The sequence below is a fragment of the Nanorana parkeri genome, unplaced genomic scaffold (assembly GCF_000935625.1).
Source record: "Nanorana parkeri isolate BGI_ZX_2015 unplaced genomic scaffold, ASM93562v1 scaffold477, whole genome shotgun sequence".
NCBI lineage: Eukaryota > Metazoa > Chordata > Amphibia > Anura > Dicroglossidae > Nanorana > Nanorana parkeri.
The window spans coordinates 762834-790728 of NW_017306745.1; the positions used below are offsets into that span (position 1 = coordinate 762834).

Sequence of the window (27895 nt, forward strand, 5' to 3'; positions counted from 1 at the left end):
ATATAGAAATACATTGTGATAATTGTATCCTGTGCACGCCGTTACATCGGCTGTATCTCAGTACCGGGAAGCCTTGTGAGCCGTGGTGGTGGTGGACCCGGATCGGCAATGTGGCATGTCTGGTATATGCTGTAAGGGCTGCGGTGCCTTTAAAGAAAACCTCACTCCAACCTTAAAATTGTAGAAGCCGTGTTGGTGGACCCGGATCGGCAATGTGGCATTTCTGGTATATACCGTAAGGGCTGGGTGCCTTTAAAGAGAACCTGTCACTAACCTTAAAATTGCAGAAGCCGTGGTGGTGGACCCGGTTTGGTAATGTGGCATGTCTGGTATACGCCATAAGGGCTGGGGTGCCTTTAAAGAGAACCTGTCACTAACCTTAAAATTGCAGAAGCCGTGGTGGTGCACCCGGTTTGGTAATGTGGCATGTCTGGTATACGTCATAAGGGCTAGGGTGCCTTTAAAGAGAACCTATCATTAACCTTAAAAATCAAGTACTTTATATGCTTACATACAGTGTTTTCCTGTTCATAAACCTTTTCTCATTGACTTGCGAGCATTTTTGACTGCTTCAAAATGAGTAAATTTCTAGCACAGCCCCCTCCCTTCTTGCACTCTCCTTTTCTGGGAGCGTCTATTTACTGTCTGTGCTGGCACAGCTCCTCCACCCCCTCCTGTCACCTTACATAACTTTTTATGTATCTGCCAGGGAGGAATGAAGGCGGATGCTATAGACTGGGGTAGGCGACCTCAGCTGTGATGAAACTTCAGATTCCATCATGCCTCTGGCTCTGGGAGTCAGGCCTGTGGCTGTCAGTCTTGCAATGTCTCATGGGAGTTGTAGTTACATAACAGATGGAGTGCTGAGGTTGTCCACCCCTGATATAGAGTGTCACTGGAGTGACAGCACTGGGGCTGCTGACGTCACATCCAAGATGGCGGCACCCAGCAGCAGCCTCAGACCTTTTGCAGGTGAATAACATGCATACAATATGTTCAATGCAAATATCATCCGATCTCTCTCTCTCTCTCTCTCTCTCTCTCTCTTCTCTCTCTCTCTCTCCTTCCATCAATCTGTCTATCCATATATCTCTCTCTCTCTCTCTCTCTCTCCTTCCATCCATCTGTCTATCCATATCTCTCTCTACATATCTCTCTCTCTCTCTCTCCTTCCATCCATCTGTATATCCATATCTCTCTCGCTCTCTCATATCTATCTATCTATCTATCTATCTATCTATCTATCTATCTATCTATCTATCTATCTATCTTTCCTCTATATATAGATTCATATATATTTAAGACTGTGGTTGAAATGAAAGGTCTGACAACAGGGTCCCTTTAAGGGCTGATGGCAGTCTAACCGTTGTCATGTTATCTTACAGTGTATTTGACACCATGTGTTGGCATAGAATGGGAAGTGTCCCCACTGGGAAAATTACCCTCCCTATGTGTCCTGGTGACCACTGTGATGGGAATTTAGAGTTGTCACCCCAATAGGAATAGAGGGAAAATCTTGTTCCAGTGACAACCATCTGAAAGGTTTCGCTTACTTTAGAGCGATTTCCTCTCACTTCCTGTTGTATCTCCACAACAGGAAGTGACTTAAATCTCGCTAATAGGACAAAGTAAGCAAAGCTTGACAGGGGGTTTTACCCATTCCATTCTTCATCCCAAAAAGTTTTTTTCTTTAGATATGCTTTAATAAAATAGCACTGCTGAACCTGTGCTCGGTGGTAGATATGGTTCAGCAGAGAGCCCCCCGTGCAGAGAAGTTTTGAGCTGTGCTTTAACAGTCACTGGCCCCTATAGTGTCACCTGACCAGAGTCTGTCTTATGCCCCATTCGCACCAGGGCAGTTCTTTCGTGTGGATTTATCCGCACTGAACATCCGGCATGAACGATCCCATACATCCCTATGGGGACCATTCATGCGATTGCGCGGCTCTGCGCCATCTGAACCACCTGCCACCCGAAATGCTCCCCGAGCCTTTTTTTCCATGCTGGTGAATGGAAACGCGCTGATCAGTGCATTTTTGGGTGTTTCTAATTGTGCTTCAGCGCTGAAACACAATTAAAAACGCCCTTTTAAATTTCGCACGGAAACCGCGCTGAAACGCATCCACTCTAGTGTGAATGGGGCCTAAGCCAGGAACTCACAGAGCACCTACAGGATACATTGAGGGGAATTTATCAAAACTGGAGCAGACAAAATCTGGAGCAGCTGTGCACGGCAACCAATCAGCTTCTCATTTTCAAATCTTACCTGAGCAAAAGAGAGAAACTGATCGGTTGCCACGGGCAACTGCTCCAGATTCTTCTGCTCCAGTTTTGATAAATTCCCCCCATTGTATATCTGCATTTGTCTTTATTCCCTGCCATGTGACACCAATAAACTTAAAGCTGAACTCTGGAATTAGCAAATATTGTCCTCATACAAGAGTCATGTGAGGGGTGTAACTACAGATCATAGGGCAGCGTACGGCCGCCTAGTCCCATATAGAAGGACGGGGGCTGCACACTATTCACACGCAGCACCTGTCCTTCCCGGGCGCTGCCCGATACGGCTGTGCACGCAGCACAGAGTTGTACATGCCGGACTTTTCTCATGTGAATGAGGCCTAAATGATACCGTACTGTGTTATCTTCACATGTTCTATGTTTCATTTGCCTCAGCAACCCCATGGGGCCCCCTTCCATCTCAAGGGCCCCATAGCAGCCGCCTTGGTTTGGATAGTTTTTTCTAATCTGTTGAATATCCGTTGCTACAGATCCCTCGCCCTCTGAGTTCACAATGGCATTGGCACAATACAGCTGAAAGTAATATCTGGCCAAATAAGGGAAATCGGAGCAGAGATCAGCCATTGGCTCGTGTGGAGACATTGTAACAACAAGCGGGAGGTCTCCTGTGACCGGCAATGATCCATAAATGGATTATTTCAGAGTTTAACCTATTGCTGCTCTAGGAGGCAAATCCATTATATTGCTTCAGTGTTTGTGGGAACTCCAAGCAAACTCAGGGCTAGGCAAACTCGGCACCCCAGCTGTGCTAAAACCACAAATCCCATCATGCCTCTGCCTCTGGGGGTCATGGCTGTGGCTTTCAGGATCTTGCAATGCCTCATGGGACTTGTAGTTCCACAACAGCTGGAGTGCCAAGCTTGCCTAACCCCAGGCTAAATACACAGATACAATATACACACAAGGGAGCTGTTTTACCTACCATTGCTGTCCATCCATTCCTGAGATTTGAACAGCTCTGCCACACAGTAGAGCCTTACCTGGCAGGGCAGGAGCCCAGGTTTTTCTGTGTTGCAGGAAAGTAGCTTGTACAGGTCTTGTTCCCCCCCAGCCTGAGACTGGATAGTTAAAGGACGAGCTTATCTCTATGCCACCCTGCTCTCTCCTCCTATCAGCATGCTCCTTGTTAGCACTCCTGGCTCAGTCTGAGCTCTGCTGTACAGGGATTGCAAGAGGCTGATACTGTGTCAAGTACTTATAGCAATAATTAGCAAATCATTTATTGTTGTAATATTCAATGCAAAGACGCATAGCACGCGCTATCACACAGCGCGGCTGAATAGTTTGTATTTTGCATATTTTTTGCAAATATCGGCAACTGAAAGGGTTACTTTAAGGGCCCAATCTCACCATTGCATTTAGCTAAATTCTCCGTACTGTGTGCTAGGTGCATTGCCATTCGTTTGAATGGCACCCCAACATACTTCTGGACTGCTGTACCCAGTGGCATCACAAGCGGGGTACGGTCCACACCGGGTGACACCTTCAGAGGGGGTGACACCAAAATGACTGACAGTGATTTGGATGTCACCCTTTCTGAAAAGTCGGGAATTCGGTCACAGACTGAGAGCTTGACAGCTGCACGAGAGAAGAGGGGACTCAGCAGCATACCTTACCCCACTGGATGAATGTCCCCTCCTCCTCAGGAGATGGGTCCATAACACTGTAAGTACTGTGTGCTAGGTGATACCTCCTCAGGGGGTGGGTCCATAACACTGTAAGTACTGTGTGCTAGGTGATACCTCCTCAGGGGGTGGGTCCATAGCACTGTAAGTACAGGGTGCTATGGTGATACCTCCTCAGGGGGTGGGTCCATAACACTGTAAGTACTGTGTGCTAGGTGATACCTCCTCAGGGGATGGGTCCATAACACAGAAAGTACTGTGTGCTAGGTGATACCTCCTCATCAGGGGATGGGTCCATAAGACAGTAAGTACAGGGTGCTATGGTGATACCTCCTCAGGGGATGGGTCCATAACACAGAAAGTACTGTGTGCTAGGTGATACCTCCTCATCAGGGGATGGGTCCATAAGACAGTAAGTACAGGGTGCTATGGTGATACCTCCTCAGGGGGTGGGTCCATAACACTGTAAGTACAGGGTGCTATGGTGATACCTCCTCAGGGGATGGGTCCATAACACAGTAAGTACTGTGTGCTAGGTGATACCTCCTCAGGGGATGGGTCCATAACACAGAAAGTACAGGGTGCTATGGTGATACCTCCTCAGGGGGTGGGTCCATAGCACTGTAAGTACAGGGTGCTATGGTGATACCTCCTCAGGGGGTGGGTCCATAACACAGTAAGTACAGGGTGCTATTGTGATACATCCTCAGGGGGTGGGTCCATAGCACTGTAAGTGCAGGGTGCTATGGTGATACCTCCTCAGGGGATGGGTCCATAAGACAGTAAGTACAGGGTGCTATGGTGATACCTCCTCAGGGGGTGGGTCCATAACACTGTAAGTATAGGGTGCTATGGTGATACCTCCTCAGGGGGTGGATCCATAACACAGTAAGTACGGGGTGCTATGGTGATACCTCCTCAGGGTCCATAATAATCTCCAATCACAGTAAGTCCTCAATCTTTCAGGTTGAATGACTCTGGGCATTTTTCAAGACAATATGCCAATGACATCTGTCACAATAATGAGGAACGAACCCCAAACTGTGAGGAGTGAATGGGAGAGTCGTACTGAATACAGCATAGGCTACGTAGCCTGATGAAGGGGGCGGGGGTGTTGTGGACCCCTGAAATGCGTTGGATACTCTACTTGAATGCCCCCCGGGCCCCAATGGAATAAAGTTGTATCTGGACTATTTTAATTGGTGTGTCGCTTCAGTTCTCACATGTACTGTGTTCACTATTGAGCCAAGGAGATCGTGGAGTTCCTTTGGATTGCGGAGGCTGCCAACCCGTTAGCCAGAGGACCCATATTCACATCACCTAACTACATCACCGAGAGAATCCCCACAGGGGCCCAGTGCTTTCCTTCCACACTTCCAAACATCCGTACCAAATTTAAGTCTCATGTCCGCGGTAGGCAGCCAGAGAAGGTGACACATTTGGTAAGCCGCAGACCAACTTGAAGCACAGTTGACAGAAACCAAGCCAAGCTAGAAGCAAAGCAGGACCAAACTCTACACCAGGGGTAGGCAAACTCTGGCCCTCCAGCTGTGGTGAAACTACAACTCCCATTATGCATCTGCTTCTGGGGGTCGTGCCTGTGCAATACCACATGGGATTTGAAGTTTACCCAGTGGCGTCCCAAGGCGGGGTGACACCCCTCACCCCCCTTGAGGCCTGCACCCCCCGCACCCCACTTGTGACACCACTGAGTTTACCTCACCCATGGGCTACTGTGTTTTTAAAACTCTGTTACATTCCTTTGTGGGTGTGGCAGCGTGGATTACAGACATAGACGTATGACACCTAGTGGTGGTAAGGAAGTGCTGCAGGTGACAGCTCCAGAGGGAAGGTGACTACTGAGATACATTTGTTTATTTTATAATCCCTGTGTCAGCTAATTACAAACATCTTAGGCTTGGGACAGGTTCCCTTGATTCCTTTTGAAAACCTTTTTGAGTTATAAAACTTTTTTTGATTGTCAGGCAACCTTATCCGGTAGTCTGCCTTCTCTGTCTACAGCCCAGGTGGGCCACTCTGGCCCTCTAGCTGTTGTGGAACTACAAGAGGGCACCGACCTGAAATGCAAAGGGAACCTCCCTGAAATTACTTTTTTCAGGTTGGGATCCCTGAGTTAAAGGGCAGCTGGAGGGCCGGAGTTGCTCACCCTGCTCTCCAGCCATAGACAAGGTTCACATATGACACGCACTGATATCATTGATATTATAGAATAATTACATTTTCCATTTCAAACACAAAATTCGACTGACGGAGCCAAACGGAAGGGAAATGAATGATGACTGGCTGCGCCTACGGGAGGAATTTTGGCAGCGCCGCCGATTTCCTATTAGATTTGAAGGGTAAGATACTGTTGCCATTTTTAGATCCAAACAAAATAACAAAATCAGATGACACGTTGTTCCCGGAGATCACTTTTGTTTATGCCGGGCTCCGATTTACGCCAAACAGGACAATCTGCAATATCAGCTCTGGGGTGGAGTTGACCTTTAAATCCTAAAATGTAAATCCAAAACCAAAATGTGATAAATTGCAGTTTATTGGTCCTGAGATGTGACGGATGCATGGGGCTTGTTGTAGTTTTTATTTGCTTTATTTCCACCTGGTGACCCTGCTAGGGTGACAACACTCCTCCTCCATAGACAGAGTCAGATGCCTCAGGTGGCATCTCGTTGGGTCACATGGGTGGTGGTAAATGTGACACTCTGGCTGGCGTCTTGCCCAGCTCACTGACGTCACTGGTTGCCAGATGGTGAGTAGGATGCCGGACAGAGGCTCTGAAAGGGTTAAGCTTTTATTTGCCTGGAGTTCTGCTTTAAATCTGAACTCGATAACCAAATATTGTCTAAATACAACATTTGTTTAATCTTTCTAGAATCTTTGGTGAGCGTTGCGTATTTCAGATATCCAGATCTGCGCAGTAGTCCCATGTGAAACTTTTCCTCTGTGCAGGAGCTCCCTGTATTAAAGACCAGTCACTGCTGCTCTCTCCTTGTGCAGGGTGACTGGTCTTGTCTCTGCCCCCACCTGTAATAAAGACCGGTCATTGCTGCTCTCTCTCTCCTTTTGCCGGGTCACTGGTCTTGTCTCCGCCCCCTCCCGTAATAAAGACCGCTCACTGCTGTTCTCTCTCCTTGTGTAGGGTGACTGGTCTTGTCTCCGCACCCTCCTGTTGTTTTCTGCAGGCAGCCCCCAGTGGGTGGGGCCTGTTGGGTCCATCCGACAGCTCTGCTTTCTGTACTGGCTTTTGGAAATACAACAGCCTATGCCGATATACACTGATTTGTATTGCTGACATTCAGAGATGTAATATTGTCTTTTGAGCATTGGATGGCGCTGTGGTGCAAAGCTAGTCTATGCTAGTCTGTATGCTAGGTTTTCTATACGTATGCTTTTATCTGTGATATATATTATTCCTGTTTGATGCTAAGCAAGTAAAACTTAATTCAGCATTCCTCAAGATCTCAGTGCTTTATCTAAACACATCAACAACACTGGCTATGTGCATCACAGTGATGATGTCACTGCTACTCTTACATTATAATATTTGGGTTTGCAAAGGCATTTGTCTCACACAAAGTGGATTTATATCCTGTGTGGCTATTGAGGAATATACAGTATTTAAGTGAATGTTTTTGTTTCCGGAGTTCCTCTTTAATGGGCCGCGAAGCCGCACTACATTACATATTAGTTCTTGGGTTAGATGTCGTTTTTGGACATTTGAGTGTGAATTTGCATTGATTTTAATGGACGTGGCCTTCTGTATATACACAGTGTAAGCACACATCCTGAATAAAGAAATATGCAAAATAAAGAAAATTACAAACAGCGCGCAGAGAATATCAATGAACTTTTTTATATTCAAATCACATAAAAATGGGAGAGAAACTTGTGACTATTCAACTTATATAATACCACTAACAGGTGATTTGGAGGGTTGTCTCAATACATTTAACAATATAGTGTATATCTAAAGCTAGATTCTTTTTGTCTTGGATAGAGTAGGGCAGGAGTAGGAAACCTTGCCACTCCAGCTGTCAGGAAACTACAAATCCTATCATGCCACTGCGAGTCATGTCTATGGCTTTCAGAGTCTTGCATTGCCTCATAGGACTTGTAGTTCCACAACAGCTAGAGTGATAAGGTTTCCTACCCTTGGAAATGCCACAGCAGGTGTACAGACCTAGGAACTCAGCTCAGTGATGGTGTGAGCTCCTCATAATGGGCACAACAGGTGTACAGACCCAGGAACTCAGCTCAAGGATGGTGAGAGCTCCTCATAATGGGCACAGCAAGTATACGGACCCGGGAACTCAGCACAGGGAGGGTGAGAGCTCCTCATAATGGGCACAGCAAGTATACGGACCCGGGAACTCAGCACAGGGATGGTAAGAACCCCTCATAATGGGCAGAGCAGGTGTACAGACCTGGGAACTCCGAGTGCTCAGTAATAAAGTTCCTGAGATAGTGAAAAAACTGTCAGGTAGTTTGACTCTCCAGCATCTCCCAAACAATGGAATCTCAGTGAACTGATCATGGTGGACTGACCTTTGAACTGATTAGGCATCTGAACTGCATAAAGATGCGCTGTAACTATGTTCTTTATGGTTGTAAAGATTCAGGTGCAGCAAGAACGTGTCTTTTGCATACAAATTTTTGCACTGAAAGATAACCTATTTTTCCATCCCACTAGGTCAGGGGTGGGCAACTCCGGCCCTCCAGCTGTGCTTTAACTACAAATCCCACCATGCCTCTGCATCTGGTCATCATGCCCGTAACTGCCAGTCTTGCAATGCCACATGGGACTTGTAATTCCAAAACAGCTGGAGAGCTGGAGTTGCCCACCCCTGCACTAGGTGGAGCCGAGGAGCATTGAAATTTCCTTTTGCTCCTTGGCTCCATCTAGTGGCCATAATGTGTTGTGACTCATAAACTGTGTTATATATCATTTCCATGGACGTCACTGTTCGGCCGACAATTTTTTACCCTTCGACAAAAGTCGATTCAAAAATAGGCTGGAGGGGTGCCGGCAGTGCCACACACTGCTCGAATTTCCACCAATGTGATTCCTATAAAATTGAAGTCTCTCTGCTACATCTGTCTCCTGTTCTGTACCAAACCTAAAGATCTGCAATCTCTATATTAATCCGACATTGTTTTGTTTTGTTCTGCAAAGTGGTTTTGCTAAGCTGGGCCGACGACAAAAGCGAGTCAATTTACTGGATGGCTAAGCGGCCGACCCTTCGTTTACTCAGCAGACTAAAGCCTGCTGAGAGGAGTCACGGTGAGTATGGGCTGCACACTTGGAATGAATAATCTCCCCCCAGTGCTGTCCTCGTACAAAGTACTTACAATCTGTTCTGTGTTAATGAAGGTTTAATACATGGAGGTGAGTTATGTGTAAGTTACAGCCTAAACCGTGTGTGGAAGTCATCTTACCCGGTGTGTCCACGAACCTCTACCATAACCAAAAATGTGTCCCCGACTAAGCATGGCTGCTTTACATGACTCAAGATCCCAGTGTTGAAGTCTCTCGTAGCCCAAATATGTCACTAAAATTACAAGTGATGGAATGGAACGTGTGGCTACTTATCCTGCAAGCTAAACAAAAAGCATGTAGTAACAAAGTGTATGTAAACCCTAACAATGAACTTCTCTTATTTGTCCCCATTTGGGCTCTTCAAGTGATGCCAAACTCAGGAGTTAAATCTTAAAAATACATTCCAGACAGGGGTGTTCCGAGGCCGGGTGTCACCCAGTCTCCAGACCGGGTGACATCCCGCCATGTCGTCATCACGCATGCGCGGCCATCTGATTGACGCCTGCCGGCGGCCATGTTGGTAATGGATGCCGGCATAGAGAGGAGGGGATGTTCCTCTCCTCTCTCCTGACACTCTTCTGATTCCAGACCTTCAACTATTAACAAAAATGTATCTTATTTGTGTATCACTCAGCTATAGATCCTCAAATCATCTCTAAATTGGTGGAGACACTGTCCTTCCTTCTGGAGGAGGGGGGGGGGCTACTTACCTACAGTCGAGTGATACACAAATAAGATATATTTTTGGTCATATTTAAGGTACTTAAATGCATTTTTAAGATCTAACTCCTGATTTTAGTGTCACTTTAAATATACTGTTGAAAGCTTTTTTTAAATCTGTTTGATAAGTGCAAAAAATAACAGTTGAACCTGCCAGAAGTCCAGTGAGCTGATAACTTCTCATGGGCTCTTCAGCATTATCTCAAGCAGTCTTATCAACCCTGGCCATTTCTCTCTGTGGACTGCAGAACACCTACCAGGAGGGGAGGTGTTCTGTAGACGTGACACACTTCCTGGAAGTCCCTGGACTGGAGGAGAGGGAGCCTTGACTGCTGTGATCATGGGAAGCAGAGGGGTCGGTAATATGGAACCTCTCTTTATAGCCAAAACAGAAAAATGGTCACCAGCACTCCAAGTTCTCTTCAAAACAAAATCCTTGTATTCATTCACGCAGGTCATATCACCATGTGTGGCAACGTTTCGGAACCTGTCCGGTCCCTTCATCGGGTAATCACTTTTTGTTTGCCTGATGAAGGGACCGGACAGGTTCTGACACGTTGCCATGCAGGGTGATATGACCTGCAAGAATGAAGAAAAGGATTTTGTTGTGCTGGTGACCATTTTTTCTGTTTTGCAAGTATCTGGCGGTGCCATCTGCGCCCACTTTAGCCTGCCCCCCACATTATATGGGGCTTCTCGGTCAGGAGTGCGGTAGGACTCTCTATTTCTCTTTACAGCCAGACATAGGTGTCTGCTAATTGTTTAAGGTGATGGTAGAGAAGGAGATTCTACCAAGGTGTTAATGGGCTGAGGGGTGGAATTACTGGCCTCTTGGGAACTGACTTGTGTCCTAGGTTGACACTAATGATCTTCCATAGATATGGTGAGTGAGTGTTGTCACCCTAGGTCAGGAAGTGTTGTTACTGGCAGGATCACCAGGTGAAAATAGAGGAAAACCTGCAATAAGCCACCACATCTTAGGAGTGGTTCGCTGTGATATATCACATTCTTGTCCTAGGGATCATGCTTTTTTTTTTAATCAACATTTTTTTATTTCATATTCAAACAGTACATTAAACAAAAACCTGCAATAAGCCACCACATCTTAGGAGTGGTTTGCTGTGATATATAACATTCTTGTCCTAGGGATCATGCTTTAATCTTAAATAATTAGACAATTCAGTGTAAAGCTGATCACCAGTACAAGGCACTTGTGTAGCATTCACCATAGGGAGCATTTCACTCCCTCTCTCCAAAGGTTCACACCTTTCTGCTGGGATGCATTGCACATTACTTGTGTGGGCGCATTACGGTGCAATTTAATTGGAATACAAGACAATGCAGCTCCAATGCATATGTGTTAGACATGTAAGCTGCGGAAAAATTCAATTTGGTTCGGATATTTCGTTATTTCGGGATTCGGATCCGAAATTCAATTCGGTTCGGGTTTCGGATTTGGACGAAATCCAAATTTCATTAGTTTCGGTGGAGTTTACGAATATTCGTTGCGAATAACACAGAAAACCATATACAGATAATAATACTAAAGCTGAGGCTCCCAGACCCGAATGACATTCTGGAGCCGAATTTACAAATTGCATTTGGGAGCTGCTGAATGCTATTCGGATCTGGGAGCCTCAGCTTTAGTAATATATGTACAGTATATGGATCCCAGACCCGAATGGCATTTGTAAGCTCCCGAATGCAATTTGGAAATTCGGATTCCGAATGCCATTCGGGTCTGAGGGCCATATAGTTACATATATTACTAAAGCTGAGGCTCCCAGACCCAAATGGCATTTGGGATCCGAATTTCCAAATTGCATTCGGGAGCTCCCGAAAGCCATTCGGGTCCGGGAGCCATATACATACAGTACTAAAGCTGAGGCTCCCAGACCCGAATGGCATTTCGGGTCTAGGAGCCTCAGCTTTAGTATTATATGTATATACTGTATATGGCTCCCATGTTGCCATAATGAAAATTCGTATTCAGACCCATTGGGATGCATTACACCAAAAAACACATCTGATTGGCCAGAAAAGTCACATGTTCGATTCAGTTTCGTTTTTTTAACTAAATTCGGAGGGGATCTGAAATTCAGAAACGGCAATTCGGATTCGGACACATTCGGATGCATTGGGATTCGGAAATTCGGATGTGTCCGAATGTCCGAATTATGGAAAATTCATCTGATTTGTTACGTTACGAATTTTGATTCAGAAGGAAACAAATCGCACATGTCTAAAATGTGTTGCAGCGCACCACATTGTATGGTAGCCCTCTACTGTGCATTGTGGTGCACTGTGCTTCTTGGATGTTTTGGTGCATTGCTGGCCCAAAATATATAGCATGTGTTTATGATGAAGCCCTAAATGAGTGAAACGCGTTAGTGCAGGCAGCTTCTAATCAGGGAGTCTCGGTTTGCTGGAAATGCTCAACCCTATGGATTAAAAATTTATTAGTGGTTGGATTATTTTTTTCCTTGTTGTCTTGAACCAGTGTCACATTTGTCTTGTTAGAAGTGTTTTTCTGTCCACTCCATCACAGCAGCCAATCAGAGCTGTGAAATTTGGAGAGAGGCTGGAGAGGAGTGGGCTGCTGTAAAACAAGTCAGATGGCACTTCAGTAAATGTCTGGAAACAAAGGATGTTTTGTATTCATGACATTACTGTAGATGTCCTATAATACATCGGATTCCATGCCCTCATAGCTGTACATGTGAGCCCTCCCAGAACAAGCACGGACCATTCTGTTCTAGGACACAGTTCTGCATTTTTCATGTAAATTTATAATAAAGGCCCCAGTGAGATGAAACGCGCTTTGCATTTAAACTGACCACATAATATAAGCCAAGCGGAATTCAGAAAATACGGCGCGCTTTGTGAAAATCATACTGTTTATGGGATCCCAACTTTCCTAAAGCTGACCATACACTATGCCAGTGTAAAGGGGATTCCTGATGTGAAGGGCGAACTCTGATGTGAAAGGTGGGCTGTAATGTAAAGGGGGGTTGGGGTTTGGTGTGAAAGGGGTTTCCTGGTGTGAAAGGGGAACTCTGATATGAAAGGTGGGCTCTAATGTAAAGTGGGGGGGGGTCATGGTGAAAGGACAGCGCTGTCTGTATCTACAAAGCCCTGCCCACCACTGGAAAAGATTGGGAGATCTGTATATCATACATACTGGGGGTAGGGGTGTCACTTGTAAGAAGACCACGGAGCCCAGAATTGGACTTCAACTCTTACTTGCTATTCCCTAAATAAAAATACATTTGGGCTCAGGTTCCTCTTTAAAATCTTTGACTTTCAAAGTTATACAAAAGCCAGCAGTGGCTTAGTGGTTAGCACTCTTGCCTTGCGGCACTGGGGTCCTTAGTTTGAATCCCAGTCAGGACATTATCTGCATGGGGTTTCTATGATCTCCCTGTGCTTGCCGGGATTTCCTCTGGGTTTTCTCCCACACTCTAAAGCAGTCTTTCTCAACCAGGGTGCCTCCTGGCTTCTACAGGGATGCCTTGACATTTTCAAATGGTAGGGAAACTGATGTGAAGGGAGAACTCTGATGTGAAAGGAGGGCTCTAATATAACGGGGGACTTCTAATGTTATGAAAGATGTGAAGGGGAGGGGGCTTCTCATGTGAAAGGGGGGGTTCTGATGTGAAAGGAGGGTCCTGATATGAAGGGAAGGCTCCTAATTTGAAGGGGGGACATCGATGTAAAGGGAGGAACCACACATTTGTGTGTTTTTGCGTTGGGCCTCTGTAAAATCCAATACATTTTAGACCCGGGTGCCTCGAGATTTTGCCGTGACTGAAAAAAGGTTGAGAAACGCCCGGTCTAAAGACATGCTGGAAGGTTAATTGGCTCCTTTTTAAATTGGCCCTAGTATGTGTATGAATGTGAGGTAGGTGTTAGAATATACATTATTGTATCTATTGCAATAACTCCTGCAGTATACAATTTTGGTCAGTAGATGGCAGTGTTTATAAGTTCTGTTATACAGTATCAATGGTGTATACTCTGTTGTATTGAATAAGGTAGAGAATAAAAGCTGCGGCTTCCTGTTTTCAAGCCATGTGCAGCATACATATAAGACTTTGTGCTTGTGTTTCTCTGTGCGGCTGTGCAAGAAGACAACAGTAGGGACCTTAGATTGTAAGCTCTTCCCTGTGAGGCTGTGCAAGAAGTTCCAACAATCTTCATGTTTCCAAGCCATGTGCAGCATACATATAAGACTGTGTGCTTGTGTTTCTCTGTGAGGCTGTGCAAGAAGTTCCAACAGTAGGGACCTTAGATTGTAAGCTCTTCCCTGTGAGGCTGTGCAAGAAGTTCCAACAGTAGGGACCTTAGATTGTAAGCTCTTCCCTGTGAGGCTGTGCAAGAAGTTCCAACAGTAGGGACCTTAGATTGTAAGCTCTGTGGGAGCAGGGACTGATGTAAACACTGTATGTAAATGCGCTGTGTAAATTGATAGCGACTTTTACATACCTGTAATAAGTATTAAAGTGTCAGTGCTACAGTATGTCAATAAGTAAATACTATAGTTAAATACCAGCAATAAAGAAGTATTGCCAAAAAAGTACATGCTATGTGAACGAGTGAAACAATCAATTATTTCAGTGCACTTTGGTGTGACAGGTGCTCTTACAATATAAACACAATGAGGTCTGCATATGTTTTCAACCTTTAATGGTTTTCAGATGTCTACATTACCAAAGCTGTGATGTCTTCCTGGTATCCAGTATCAGCAGCTCACACTGTGTGTAATAACCTGATACTGTGCTAACACATTAATAAACTGTTACTTCCCTCGCAGCTATTCGCACCATTCTCCCCCCTAGCGCCACATATACAAATTGTGTTCACGTTTAATCTTTATTCTCTTCATTGCAGTGTACACCATCCTGTCCAAGGTGCACTCTGACCGCAATGTCTATCCTTCCTCCGGGGTTCTGTTCGTCCACGTTCTGGAGAGAGAGTACTACAAAGGGGAATTCCCTCCTTACCCAAAGCCAGGTACAAAAATGGACACACACACACACATATATATACTGTATATACTGTATGTGCACATACACAGATGGGCAGCTTAAAGGGACTCAGTCATGTCAGAATCATCGCTTGCCATTCCTGCACTGTCCTTGTAAAGAGCCAAAAATAAGAATATTAAAAGATAAAGTAACTAAACCAGATTTTGCTGCAATATTTATGTTTGGCACAAATATTTCCTTGCAGTACTTTTTGAGCCATTAGACGCCCTCAGTCTGATGACAAGCATTATTCAACTCGCTTCCTCTGAGCCCAGGGTGTCATGGACCCACCCCCAGCCTGCGAACGGACAGTGAGAGGAGCAGCAGCCCGGTGATATGCTCATCTCTCTCTCACTCTGCTTTTTCCTGCTATCAGCATGGTTTTTGGCAGCACATTAACTGATTGGTTCCTTGTGCTGCTTCTTTCACTCACACTCCAGCGCTTCTGTACATTTTCTTTGCCCCACTGCCACTTCATTTAGTGCCTGATGTCAAAGGAAATGCCCAGTGCCTCTGGGTATACATAAGCATGTAATACACTCCATGTGACAGTTCTGGGCCAATCAAAGCTTTCACATTGGGAATCCGAAGACATTTATAACCTATGAGTCCAGCAACTTATTATTCCACTCAGGACTTTCCTTTCACTAGTGGTGTCTGACCAGAGCGAAGTGAAGGTCAGTATAAGCTGCATGGGCAAACCACAGGTTCACTTTGAACCCTAATATCAGCACTCTTAAAGTAGACGTAATGTAAGAACAAAATGCTGATTGGCAGGTTTTCTAAGACGAAAGAGACCGTGTAATTCTCTTCTGTCATAAAAGCTTCTTGATGCCATTCAGAATTTGTTTTGTATACCGAGCTGCAGATGTGCAGCTCAGTGCAGAGAACCCAGCATGCTGAGATGAAGTAAGTCCCATTCGCATGCATGAGACATCATTGGAGCCCAGCTTATCAAGAAACCTGGACGAAGACCTACGAGACTATGGAAGCACCAGTGAGGGGGGAGCGCAGCGCTGGAGGGGATCAGTTTGGCAGGTAAGACTGCCATAATATGCTGATATCCTGTACATACTAGCACTCTATGGCTAAAAGCTGCGTCCTGGGGCTCCTTTTTTCAAAGTTTTTTTGTAAAAACGCTTTAAATTATTTCTATAAGGCACATGCCTTCAGGGAAGTATAAGGAAGCATGTACAATAGGAAATGTGCCATGTGTAGAGAGGACAGACATGCACAGAATGTTTGCTAGCGCTATATTAAAGACGGCATCCCTTATAGATATCTTTACATACTCCCTAGCCTAGGGGCATACAAGCCTATGGGACTTCCACAGATTCTTTCTTTGCTATAACAATGCATGCAGAGAGTCTCGTGTCTACAGAGGAGTTTTATTGGCTATAGAAGGGATTTTGTAATAACACGACCCCTGATAATTTCTTTACAATAGTAAGAGAATGGAAAACGATGGTTGTAATTGTAACCTGTTTGGAATTACATAATTACATACACTATATTGCCAAAAGTATTGGGACGCCTTTACACGCACATGAACTAATGGCATCCCAGTTTTAGTCTGTAGGGTTCAGTATTTGGTTGGCCCGCCATTTGCTGCTATAATAGACAGAGAAGCGCGTTGGTCACTCCAGAGAACACGTCTCCACTTTTCTAGAGTCCAGTGGCGGCGTGCTTTACACCACGGCATCCCACGCTTTGCATTGGACTTGGTGATGTAAGGCTTGGATGCAGCTGATCGGCCATGGAAATCCATTCCAGGAAACTCTCTACACACAGTTGTTGTGCCAATCTGAAGGCCACACGAAGTTTGGAGGTCTGCAGCTATTGACTCTGCAGACAGTTGGCGACTTCTGCGTACTGTGTGCTTCAGCATGCGCTGACCCCGCTCTGTCATTTTACGTGGCCTACCACTTCCTGGCTGAGTTGCTGTTGTTCCCAGTTGCTTCCACTTTGTTAAAATACCAGTAACAGGTGACCGCGGAATATTTGGTAGCAAAGAAATTTCACAGGACACCTGAATTCAATGATTTGGAGGGGGTGTCCCAATGCTTTTGGCAATAAATATATTTAGTACATACATTTCTGGGTATATAGGAGGTGTATGCCATTCTTATTTTTAAGTAGATCTGGCAACTGAAATAATGTTTTTGTTTTTTCTTGAATAGGGGAGCTAAGCAACGATGCAATTACCTTTAACACAAATTTAATGGGCTATCCCGACCGACCGGGTTGGCTGCGTTACATTCAGCGGACACCTTTCAGTGATGGCGTACTGTATGGATCTCCAACCTTTGAGAGCGTGGGAAAGCCGACCATTATTGAGGTATAAACTGTTTTTTATGCACGCACACAGACAAACACACGCACACAGACAAACACACGCACACAGACAAACACACGCACGCACACAAACACACAGACAAACACACGCACGCAGACAAACACACACACAACCAGACAAACACACGCACACAGACAAACACACGCACACAGACAAACACACGCACACAGACAAACACACACACACACAGACTAACACACGCACAAAGACAAACACGCACTCACAGACACAAAAACACACACACGCACACAGACAAACACACACACGCACACAGACAAACACGCGCACACAGACAAACACACACACACAGACAAACACACGCACACAGACAAACACACGCACACAGACCTACACATACACACACACACAGACCTACACAGACCTACACACACACACACAGACCTACACAGACCTACACACACACACACAGACCTACACAGACCTACACACACACACACAGACCTACACAGACCTACACACACACACACAGACCTACACAGACCTACACACACACACACAGACCTACACAGACCTACACACACACACACAGACCTACACAGACCTACACACACACACACAGACCTACACAGACCTACACACACACACACAGACCTACACAGACCTACACACACACACACAGACCTACACAGACCTACACACACACACACAGACCTACACAGACCTACACACACACACACAGACCTACACAGACCTACACACACACACACAGACCTACACAGACCTACACACACACACACAGACCTACACAGACCTACACACACACACACAGACCTACACAGACCTACACACACACACACAGACCTACACAGACCTACACACACACACACAGACCTACACAGACCTACACACACACACACAGACCTACACAGACCTACACACACACACACAGACCTACACACACGCACGCAGACAAACACACGCACAAAGACAAACACGCACACACAGACGTAAACACACACAGACAAACACACGCACATAGACAAACACACAGACAAACACACGCACAAGGACAAACACGCACATACAGACGTAAACACACACACAGACAAACACACGCACACAGACCTACACATACACACACACACAGACCTACACAGACCTACACACACACACACAGACCTACACACACGCACACAGACCTACACACACGCACACAGACCTACACACACGCACACAGACCTACACACACGCACACAGACCTACACACACGCACACAGACCTACACACACGCACACAGACCTACACACACGCACACAGACCTACACACACGCACACACAGACCTACACACACACACACACACTACACACAATGTTTTAGGGCTATAGTGTAATTGAGTGGTAACAAGTACAGTATGTCATAATATAAACTATTGTGATGGTCATTGCCATCAATGATCAATGACAGTGAGGAGATAGCCAGGGTCCCTATTAAAAATTTGCTATGGGACTCCATGATCTATAGGTGCCCCTCTTGAGTGGTGTAGATACTGGTTTATACAGCAGAATAAACAGTTGCAGCCATGATTCCTATGACCAGTTTTCTGTTATTCCATTACTCGGCCAGAAAATCCATTCCAGGCAATAGTCATTCACCTAAGAATGGTCAACTAGGGGGTGTCTACAGTGTTGAGTGCTGAGTGTCAAGACTAGACTTCCCTTGGCTATTCACTAATGACAGAGCGCCTACACCAGCCATAGAGAATACTTGCCATTATGCAGTGAGCTCATTATGGAGATGGCCATCATTCTGTATAGGGGGTTCAGGATTTGACATGGGAAGTGCTAGAGGAGAGCAGCACTGTGCTGACCCGGACCTCCTGGATAGTGACTACACTGTCTGCTAATCCACTGTAAGTATGTTGATCTCCAAGTCTGTGGCAGAGGGCGCAGGGGATGAATTTGTATATAAAGTGGCACTGAGCTCATGAAGGAGCTAGTCATCCTTCTGTGTGGCATGCGTAGGATTCACATGGGTAGTGCTAGAGGAGAGGAGCACCGCCGGGTCTGGAACCCCAGATAGTCTGTGGCCAAGGGTGCAAAGGATGGAATTTGGGGCTGCCACATAAAGTGGCATTCATCCTTTAAAGTGTATCTAAAGCCATTTGTTTTTGGATAGAGTGGTTAGAACTCTTGTTAGGATGTGACATGTAAGGAGGGAGGGGGCAGTACTAGAGAATCGTCTCTTCCCGAAGTAGTCAAATGTTCAAAGGCACATTGCACGTGAATTCAAAAATCATTTATGGGGGAAAAAACATTGCAAGTAAAGCTTTTGGAGGACTTGTTTTTGTGCTTTTTACTCCATGTTTGCATTTGGTGACAGGGTCTCTTTAAAGGCCAGGACAGATGAATATACATAATAGGGAATTTGTGACATTCTCATCTTATGTAAATGGCAGATTAGCTGTCAAGAACGTTAAAGTTTACAGCAGAGCTGGAAATAGGAGCACAGCTGTGTCCCGGCATGATACTCTGAGTAACCTTTACTTTGTCACAATACACAAATCTGACAAAGGCCAACGTGGATTAAAATGTGACAGAAACAAAACAGCATTCATTACATAAGTCTCAAGCTGAAATTATTTTGGAGAAACAGTCATTTTTACAGAAGTCTTCCACCTAAGGCTTCTAAAGAGAATCTGTCACTTTGCTCATTCAGGTCAGATTGACAGGTTCTCTTGATAGGACCCCCCACCCACTGATACTCATCTCCACTGCTGCTTGTATCTGTATGTGATGAGTCAGGAAAAGTACTTTGCCAACATTTGGGAATAATTAGGAGGAACACTTTGAAGGTTTTCAAGAAGAAATGTTGGACACATGGGGTGTGGTCAAAAGTAGGCATGGCTCCACAACATATGGCTTGTAGCCTCATGCCTTCCCTTCTATGTTTTGCTATTTTTGAGACCAAACAAGGACCTGGAGGTGCATGAAGAGTAAAATAAGCCCCATCACTGATGTCAGTGTGAGTGAAACAAGCTGTGTCAGTGGGATGAAATAAGGCCCATCATTGATGTCAGTGGGATACAATAACAGTAGAAAGGCATCATGGCACACTCACAAACCAGCATGTAAAACAACTTGTCTCACCACTAAGGACAATGACAGAGGTTTGGATACACGTCTTCTGCAAAGGATGTGTAAGCCGCACTGCCGCGCCAAGGCACCTCTTATAGTGCGGTCCTAACTCTAACGTGTCAGTGGGATACAATAAGCCCCATCATTGGTGTCAGTGAGATAAAATAAGTCCCATCATTGGTGTCAGTGGGATACAATAATCCTCATCATTGGTGTCATTGGTCTACAATAAGTCCCATCATTGGTACAATTGCACAGCCACTCCACGGGACGTGGACACTGTGACCCAACCTCCAGAATCCCGGAACTGTCCCGCAAGATCCAGCACACTTGACAATATGTATTTCCATGTATGGAGTGCATGGGACCTTCTGCCCTTCCTCTCCAATAGACAGTACTGAACATAGTCCCACTCCCACGAGGGAAGAAGGTGGTCGCCCCCATGCACGCTCCATCACTGACAGACGTGGAGCTATGCGGCTTTATATCGAGCCGTTGCCCACTGCCACCAATCAAATCCCTTGTCTCATTTTCCAACTGCAGTATTCAGACTGAAAGATAAATCCTGATTTGCTTCCAGCCAGTCACCCCCGCGCCCATAACATTGGCCTGTTTGTGTTTTACCTTCTCTAGCAGATTTTTGTTGTGCCTGTGGCCAGTTGTTATACATGATGTAATGGATAAAACAGCCGGGCCCAGCTATGAGTGATGTCCTAGAACAACATGTCATTATCCTTCCCTCTCCCGCCGCCGCAGATAGATTTTTGGCCTTGTCATAATGTATAGCAGCCATGTATAAACGTGCGGTATGCAGGCGGGGTGACGCCCCCCCTCCACCCGCCGCCTCGACCAATGATGACTATGAATGCACATGTTGTGAGGGACAGATGTTGAACTCTCAGAGGAAATTGAATTAATGAGACACGGCGTACAGCTTGAGCGCGGATGTCTGTATACACGGCTCCTTTGCCCCTCTCAGAAGATTGAATTCCATCGCCATGTATCCTGGGCAGCTGGGGCCTTCCAGAGCCCTTAAAAATGTCCGGCTTTGAAGTATATGAATAAAAGTGATTTTTAGCTTTAGATGTAGCGAAGGGTTAAAGCTGAACTGTTTCTGTCCATCCAGTCCTAAGATTTACACAGCCCTACAGAACAGCACAGACCTGCCAGGCAGGAGAGCAGACGTGATCTCTTTCTGCTGCAATTAATTTACAAGTCTCCTCCCCACCCCCACCCTGTGACTGCACAGTGTAAGAAGAAGCAGTAGGCTATTACGCTCATCTCTCTGTCTCTATGCTCTCTTCTCCTATCAGCATGCACCTTGCGCTGCAGATCAGCTGATTGGCTCCTTCTGATGGTCTAATGTAATGTAATACTGTATTATGGCCACTAGTTGGAGCTGAGGAGCACAGGAAATAAATACATATTCCTTATGCTCTTCAGCGCCATCTAGTGGCCATAGAGCAGTATTACATTACATTAATAAATACTTATTCCCTATGCTCCTTAGCTCCATCTAGTGGCCATAGAGCAGTATTACATTACATTAATAAATACTCATTCCCTATGCTCCTCATCGCCATCTAGTGACCATAGAGCAGTATTACATTACATTAATAAATACTTATTCCCTATGCTCCTCAGCGCCATCTAGTGTTTATAATGTGGTATTACATCTGTTGTATTACAGCGCCTAATGGGATTTAAACCCTTTTCTACTCCATCCAAAATCAAATAAATAACATTTGGCTTTCAGTAGAGTCAGAATTTATATGTACGCGCCTGTTTCTTTTCTAACTTTTTTCCCCCCATCTGTTTCCTAGGTTATGACATATACAATTGGCAGGCCAACTTGACAGCTGTTTTGGAACTACATGTCCCATGAGGCATTGCAAGACTGGCAGCAACAGGCATGACCCCCAGATGCAGAGGCATGCTGGGATTTGTAGTTTCACCACAGCTGCCGTGCCCAGGTTGCCTACCCCCAATTCATATACTGTATATAGCTGATATCCCTTCGGTTATTATTATTTTTTACCTTGTGCCGTTTATATTTATTTTTACACGGAAGATGAAATATGTTATATAAAACCCTGACCTAGTTTAGTTTTCACCCACGTTCATTATCCCGCTCGGCTCTCGCGGACGCCCAGGGGATCGCTGTGGATTATAATTAGTAACGCTTTCACCGCCATGGCGCTTATTGGCAGTGATAAACACACGCTCGAAATAAGACAAGACGGCCTGTTTTTTTTTACATTTTCTTTTTGTTAGACTTATTTACACATTTTGTATTAAGACAAAAACGCTCAGAATCTGAAACAAGAAAACCATTTGAGCGCCCATTCGCATTAGAGCGTTGCGCTAATCGCACGTTACTGCGTGTTTAACGCATGCTGTTGCGCAATGCACCTACTGTACAGTACCATGCGTTGTGTTGCTTTAATTTACCATTTGACGCCAGTGTGTGTTCTGCATCATTGTAACAACATTTACATTTTTTTCTTTTTTTTACCTTTCTTGAAACTTAACAAAACAATATTTTATTCAACTCAATGCACAACAGCACGTTGTGATGCGCTCCCCAGCATTGTAACAGGTTCCTGCGCACTGCGTTTAAATGCAAGCATGTAATTTTTATGCAACGCACATGTATGGTGTGAACAGGGCACAAGTGTTTCCTATGTGTCCTTTTATTGATCCTGCATTGATCAACGCAGCTCAATGAACATGGTGCGACTGACACCTAAGGGGTCTATTTATAAATAATGTGCCGAGCTATTCACCCCGTGAAACTCTCTGAATGTTCATTCTATATTTACAGAGGCAAAAACCAATGTTCCAAGTATGTTTTCTTTTCAGGTCAAATGTAATGTAATACCGCAATATGGTCACTAGATGGAGCTGAGGAGCTTGTGAAAATAAGTATTTATTCCCCATGCTCCTCAGCTCCATCTAGTGGCCATAATGCAGTATTACATTAGATTACATTCAACCCAAAAAAAAAAAAAATACCAAGAGCGTTAGCTTTTGCAGGGTGAATGGCTCTGTGAATTGTGTATAAATAGACCCCTAAGAGTAACACTTTCAGGTATTTATTACCTCTCAGAGATCACAACACTCCCCGTGACTATGGTTTCATCTGCTTTTTTCTCCAGAAGGATGGGACCGCATTTGTTTAGCCATCATTCAGGGTCACCATTCTGAGCTGAGATGTTGGCATAAAGATGACATAATTATGTAACGTTTGGGACCTGTGCAATTCTTTGCTGTGTTTACAATGTCTGACACAGATCAGCCCCTACTGCAGCCTCTCACCATGAGACTTGCTGCAAAATTAGAATGTTGCAGTCCGATCACTGGGGTGGAAGAGACTGAGGAAATGCTTCCTCCTGCCTGCAGCAGACTGATCCCTCGAGGGGAAGAGACTGAGGGAATGCTTCCTCCTGCCTGCAGCAGACTGATCTCTCGAGGGGAAGAGACTGAGGAAATGCCTCCTCCTGCCTGCAGCAGAGTGATCTCTGGGGGGCGGTTGAGAGGAGAGTGTGGAATTGCCTCCTCCTGCCTGCAGCAGGCTGTTTACTGGTGGGGGGGGAGTAGACTGAGAAAATGCTTCCTCCTGTCTACAGCAGAGTGATCTCGGAGGGTGGGAGGCTGTGGCAGACATCCCAACTCTCCAGGACACTACGGGTGTCTCCCGCTATTAGATAGCGGCTCCCGGCCGCCCGGGAGAGAAACACTTCCTCCCGGAAAGGTTTATCTGAAAAAAACAAAAATCAGAAAAAAAAACCTGCAGATAGCAAAGAAGCTATTGCTTCCTGTGCTATCTGCCATCATTTCAGGGGGGTGCTCTCTCCCAGCCCGCCCCAACCCTCCTCCGCGGATGGTGGTGGGGAAAGGGCACCTCCCTGAAATGAGAGGGACACCTCCCTGAAATTACTTCTTTATCATCATGTGCAGTATCATAGAATTGAATCTTATTCCCGTTTTATCATTTTTTCAGATAACTGCATATAACAGAAGATCATTCGAGACGGCCAGACACAATCTGGTCATCAACATCATGTTTTCAGAAGGTGAGTTTGTCACTCCTACAATCAAACTCTTCCGCTATGTGACAATTAGGGTTGGGCTCGATGTTCGAGTCGAATGTGAGTTCAACTTGAACATTGCTAGTTCGTGTGTTCATCTAACACACAAACTATAAGGGCAACCGGCGTACTGTTCACCCGCTGAACGCCCCGCAATGCACTGTGTGCATTGGCGAGCTTTGATTGGCTAAAGCCATGCACCTAACCACAGGTCCTGTGCAAGACTTTGCCCAATCAGGACATAGAGAACTGTGAGAGCCATGATTGGGCAAAGTCATGATGACTCGGCCCAATCATGGCTCCCCTGTTACAACTGTAAACAGTTGGGCGGAGCTAGCTGTCACTGCTAGCTCCGCTCAATTGTTTATAAGTTGCCGGCATCTATCAAAATGCCATTCTTCGGCGGGTTTTCTTCGCAGAGGACAGGGCAGCATAACGTCTCCCAAAAGCCAGCCCACTGCTTCCATCTTGAGAGGAGTACTGAGCCAGGAAGCTATGTACTGCACCCTGCCGGCCCCTCCCACCAGCTATGATTTGCCTGCATTCCATAGAGCAGCTCAGAGACCCAGTGATGATGTCACTGGATCCAAAATAAGGTCTATAATGACATCAGAAAAAAAAAAGGCAAACTATAAGTAAATTTCAGCTTCATGTTCTTGCAAAATGCAGCAACAGCCCTGAATGTTCTCACGTTACCATAGAGATTTCATAACATTGTTATAGATCAGAGGTGCCCATTAGGTAGATCGTGATCTACCAGTAGCTCACAAAGCTGATGCTGGTAGATCACGAGAGAGAGCAAGCAGAGACAGCCAGGAGAGCAAGGAGAGACAGTTAGGAGAGTGAGAGAGAAGGAACGTGAGGGAAGTTTTTTTAGTTGGTAGATCTCATGTAGCTCGTCATTTGAAAAGTAGATCTTAACACAAAAATTGTGGGCACCCCTGTTATAGATTGTCTTATTTCACTGATGAAACCAACGTTTTCTCTGTGTGTCTTATGACAGATTTCCCCCTCCCATACCAAGCCGAGTTCTTTATCAGGAACATGAACGTGGAGGAGATGCTGGCCAGTGAGGTTCTAGGGGATTTCCTCGGAGCCGTGAAAAACGTTTGGCAGCCGGATCGCCTGAATGCAATAAACATCACCTCTGCGCTGGACCGGGGGGGCCGGGTGCCTCTGCCCATCAATGACATGAAGGAGGGGTGAGTTAAATTTCTACTCTACTTCCTGCTGCTCGGGATGTACCCAAAGCTGTGATCATAAAGTGGACCCTTCAGTCACCTCACACGTCTCCATGAATCAGTTCCTGACCTGTCACAGTACACACACAAAAAAGCTCCGCCTCTTAGCAGTCAAAAGCCCCTGGGCACCAGTCATGTGACTTGTGGGCTGAGATGAGGTCTTAGTCCCCGTTCACACTTGCCATGGATACGAAGACGTGCCAAAGCATGCACATGGGTGTGCGTTCACACAACGAGGGTAAAAACGCGTGACACGATTGCAGTGCCATTACTTGTTAATGGTGGCCAAAATGGAGCAGGTAAAATGTGTGTCTTTGCCTGCACCTTGACGCACAATTGCGTCAAAAAATGTGAATAAAGTGCCATCCTGATACCTGTACTCTGTGGATCATTTGTTAGTACAGTTTGCCTTTAATAAATCTTATCTTTGTGGATATTTGAAAGAATTAGCATGACAGCCAGGGAACCAAGATTTTTTAGAGGGGAGGTCAGTAATGGCGGCCTCCATACTTTTCACATGATAGAGTCACATACAGTGCTGTCATGAAACGCGTACTCTGTGGATCCTTTGTTAGTACAGTGTGCTTTTAAGAAATCTTATTTTTGTGGATATTAGAAAGCATGACAGCCAGGGAACTAACATTTTTTAAAGGGGTGTTCAGCAATGGCGGCCCCCATACTTTTCCCATGATACAGTCACTTTAAGGAATAAATTCCTGTCATGAAATGTGTACTCTCTGGATGCTTTGTTAGTACATTGTGTTTCTAATGAAGATGAAAGCAAATCTTTGTGGATATTGTAAAGCATATGATATATTTAAAGGACTAACACAGTCATTAGAATAGTTTGGCAAGCGTTTTCCGCTCCTTTCATATGAACAAAACATGTCCTTGTTTTTCCTGGCACAAGTGGCAGATGCTCTCATGTATTTTTTCTGTACATTTTATTGCTCGCCCATTTCACGCGTCCCCTGCCTGTCCCGGCTATAAAAAGAAGGGGTGAGTCAATTTTTTTCTTCTAACTTGTAATGAAAGCAGTCATGCATCAATAACGCCTAAATAATTGCTTGCACGGAAGCCTGAGATGCTGTTATTAGGGAAAAGACAAATTACATGACTTGGAGACAGCTCTGGCTGCTTTGCTGGAGATCAACAACTTGCTGTTTTTTGAGATTTAACCTCTTCAGTACCAGCCGGTCATACCCCTTCATTACCTGGCCATGTTCACTTTTCATCGCTGTGATACTTTGACTGACAACTACTCTGTCATGCAGATTTAAGGCCAAATTAATGTTATATCCTTTTTTGTAGACCTATAGAGATTATTTGGTTGTCCAATCTACACCAATCTCCTCCTAACCTAATTCCTATTGGCCGTTGAGGCGCATGTGAACGGGAACCATGTTAATGCACCATGGCACCGGGCTGCCAAGCCCGTCATTCATTTTAATGGGCTGCCCTACGGGGGAGAAGCTTATGCAGCAGTTTGAGCTGCAGCTCCATGTGCGTTTTTGTCCGGCAAAGACGCACGCTATGCCTGCCGCGTTTGGGGTGCCATTAACATGTACTGGCGCTACAAGCAGTTCACATGTTTTCAGTGATCCCAGGCAGATCCAGCTCCACCACTGCCCCCCCATCTGACAGATTCAAGTGAACCTGTGCTAAGAGAAACTTTGGAAACTGTCATTTCTGGTCTCCTTTTAAAAAAAAGCGACTTGCCTGGCTGTCATGCTGATCCTCTGACTTGAATACCTTCTGAGTTACTTACCTGGCAATATATGTAGTCAGTGCCATCCCTAGCCTTATTGCCTTTTTTGGCCTTACGGGTGGGGGGGAGGCTATGTGGTGTAGGTTGAGTGACGCCACCCTCCTCTCCCAGCTTGGTATCCCTTCCAGCTCCTGGCACCCAATGATGTCACTTGTTGTCAGGAGCTGGGTAGGACGCCGACCAGAGTGCCCCAGGTTGCTAAGAGTTGAGCAGGGAGATGTGTATGGCCCTTACTTTTAGAAACCTGCAACACTCTGCCCGGAAAGAGGAAAGAGGTCGGCAGGCACACTGTAAACATTGTGCAGCAGAGCAGCCATGCCACACTGCCTGCT

At 45.5% G+C, this 27895-nt stretch overlaps 1 protein-coding gene across 3 annotated transcripts in view; it reads left to right on the plus strand.

Annotated features, from left to right (window-relative positions):
- Positions 1–27895, plus strand: part of SGCE (sarcoglycan epsilon) — a 50012-nt gene that overhangs the window by 376 nt on the left and 21741 nt on the right. For all 3 annotated transcript variants that reach the window (XM_018560763.1, XM_018560761.1, XM_018560762.1), the window contains exons 2-5: positions 14875–14997; positions 17192–17349; positions 24467–24539; positions 25558–25756. In XM_018560763.1, coding sequence (XP_018416265.1) covers positions 14875–14997; positions 17192–17349; positions 24467–24539; positions 25558–25756 — 553 coding nt within the window. The remainder of the gene's footprint in view (positions 1–14874; positions 14998–17191; positions 17350–24466; positions 24540–25557; positions 25757–27895) is intronic.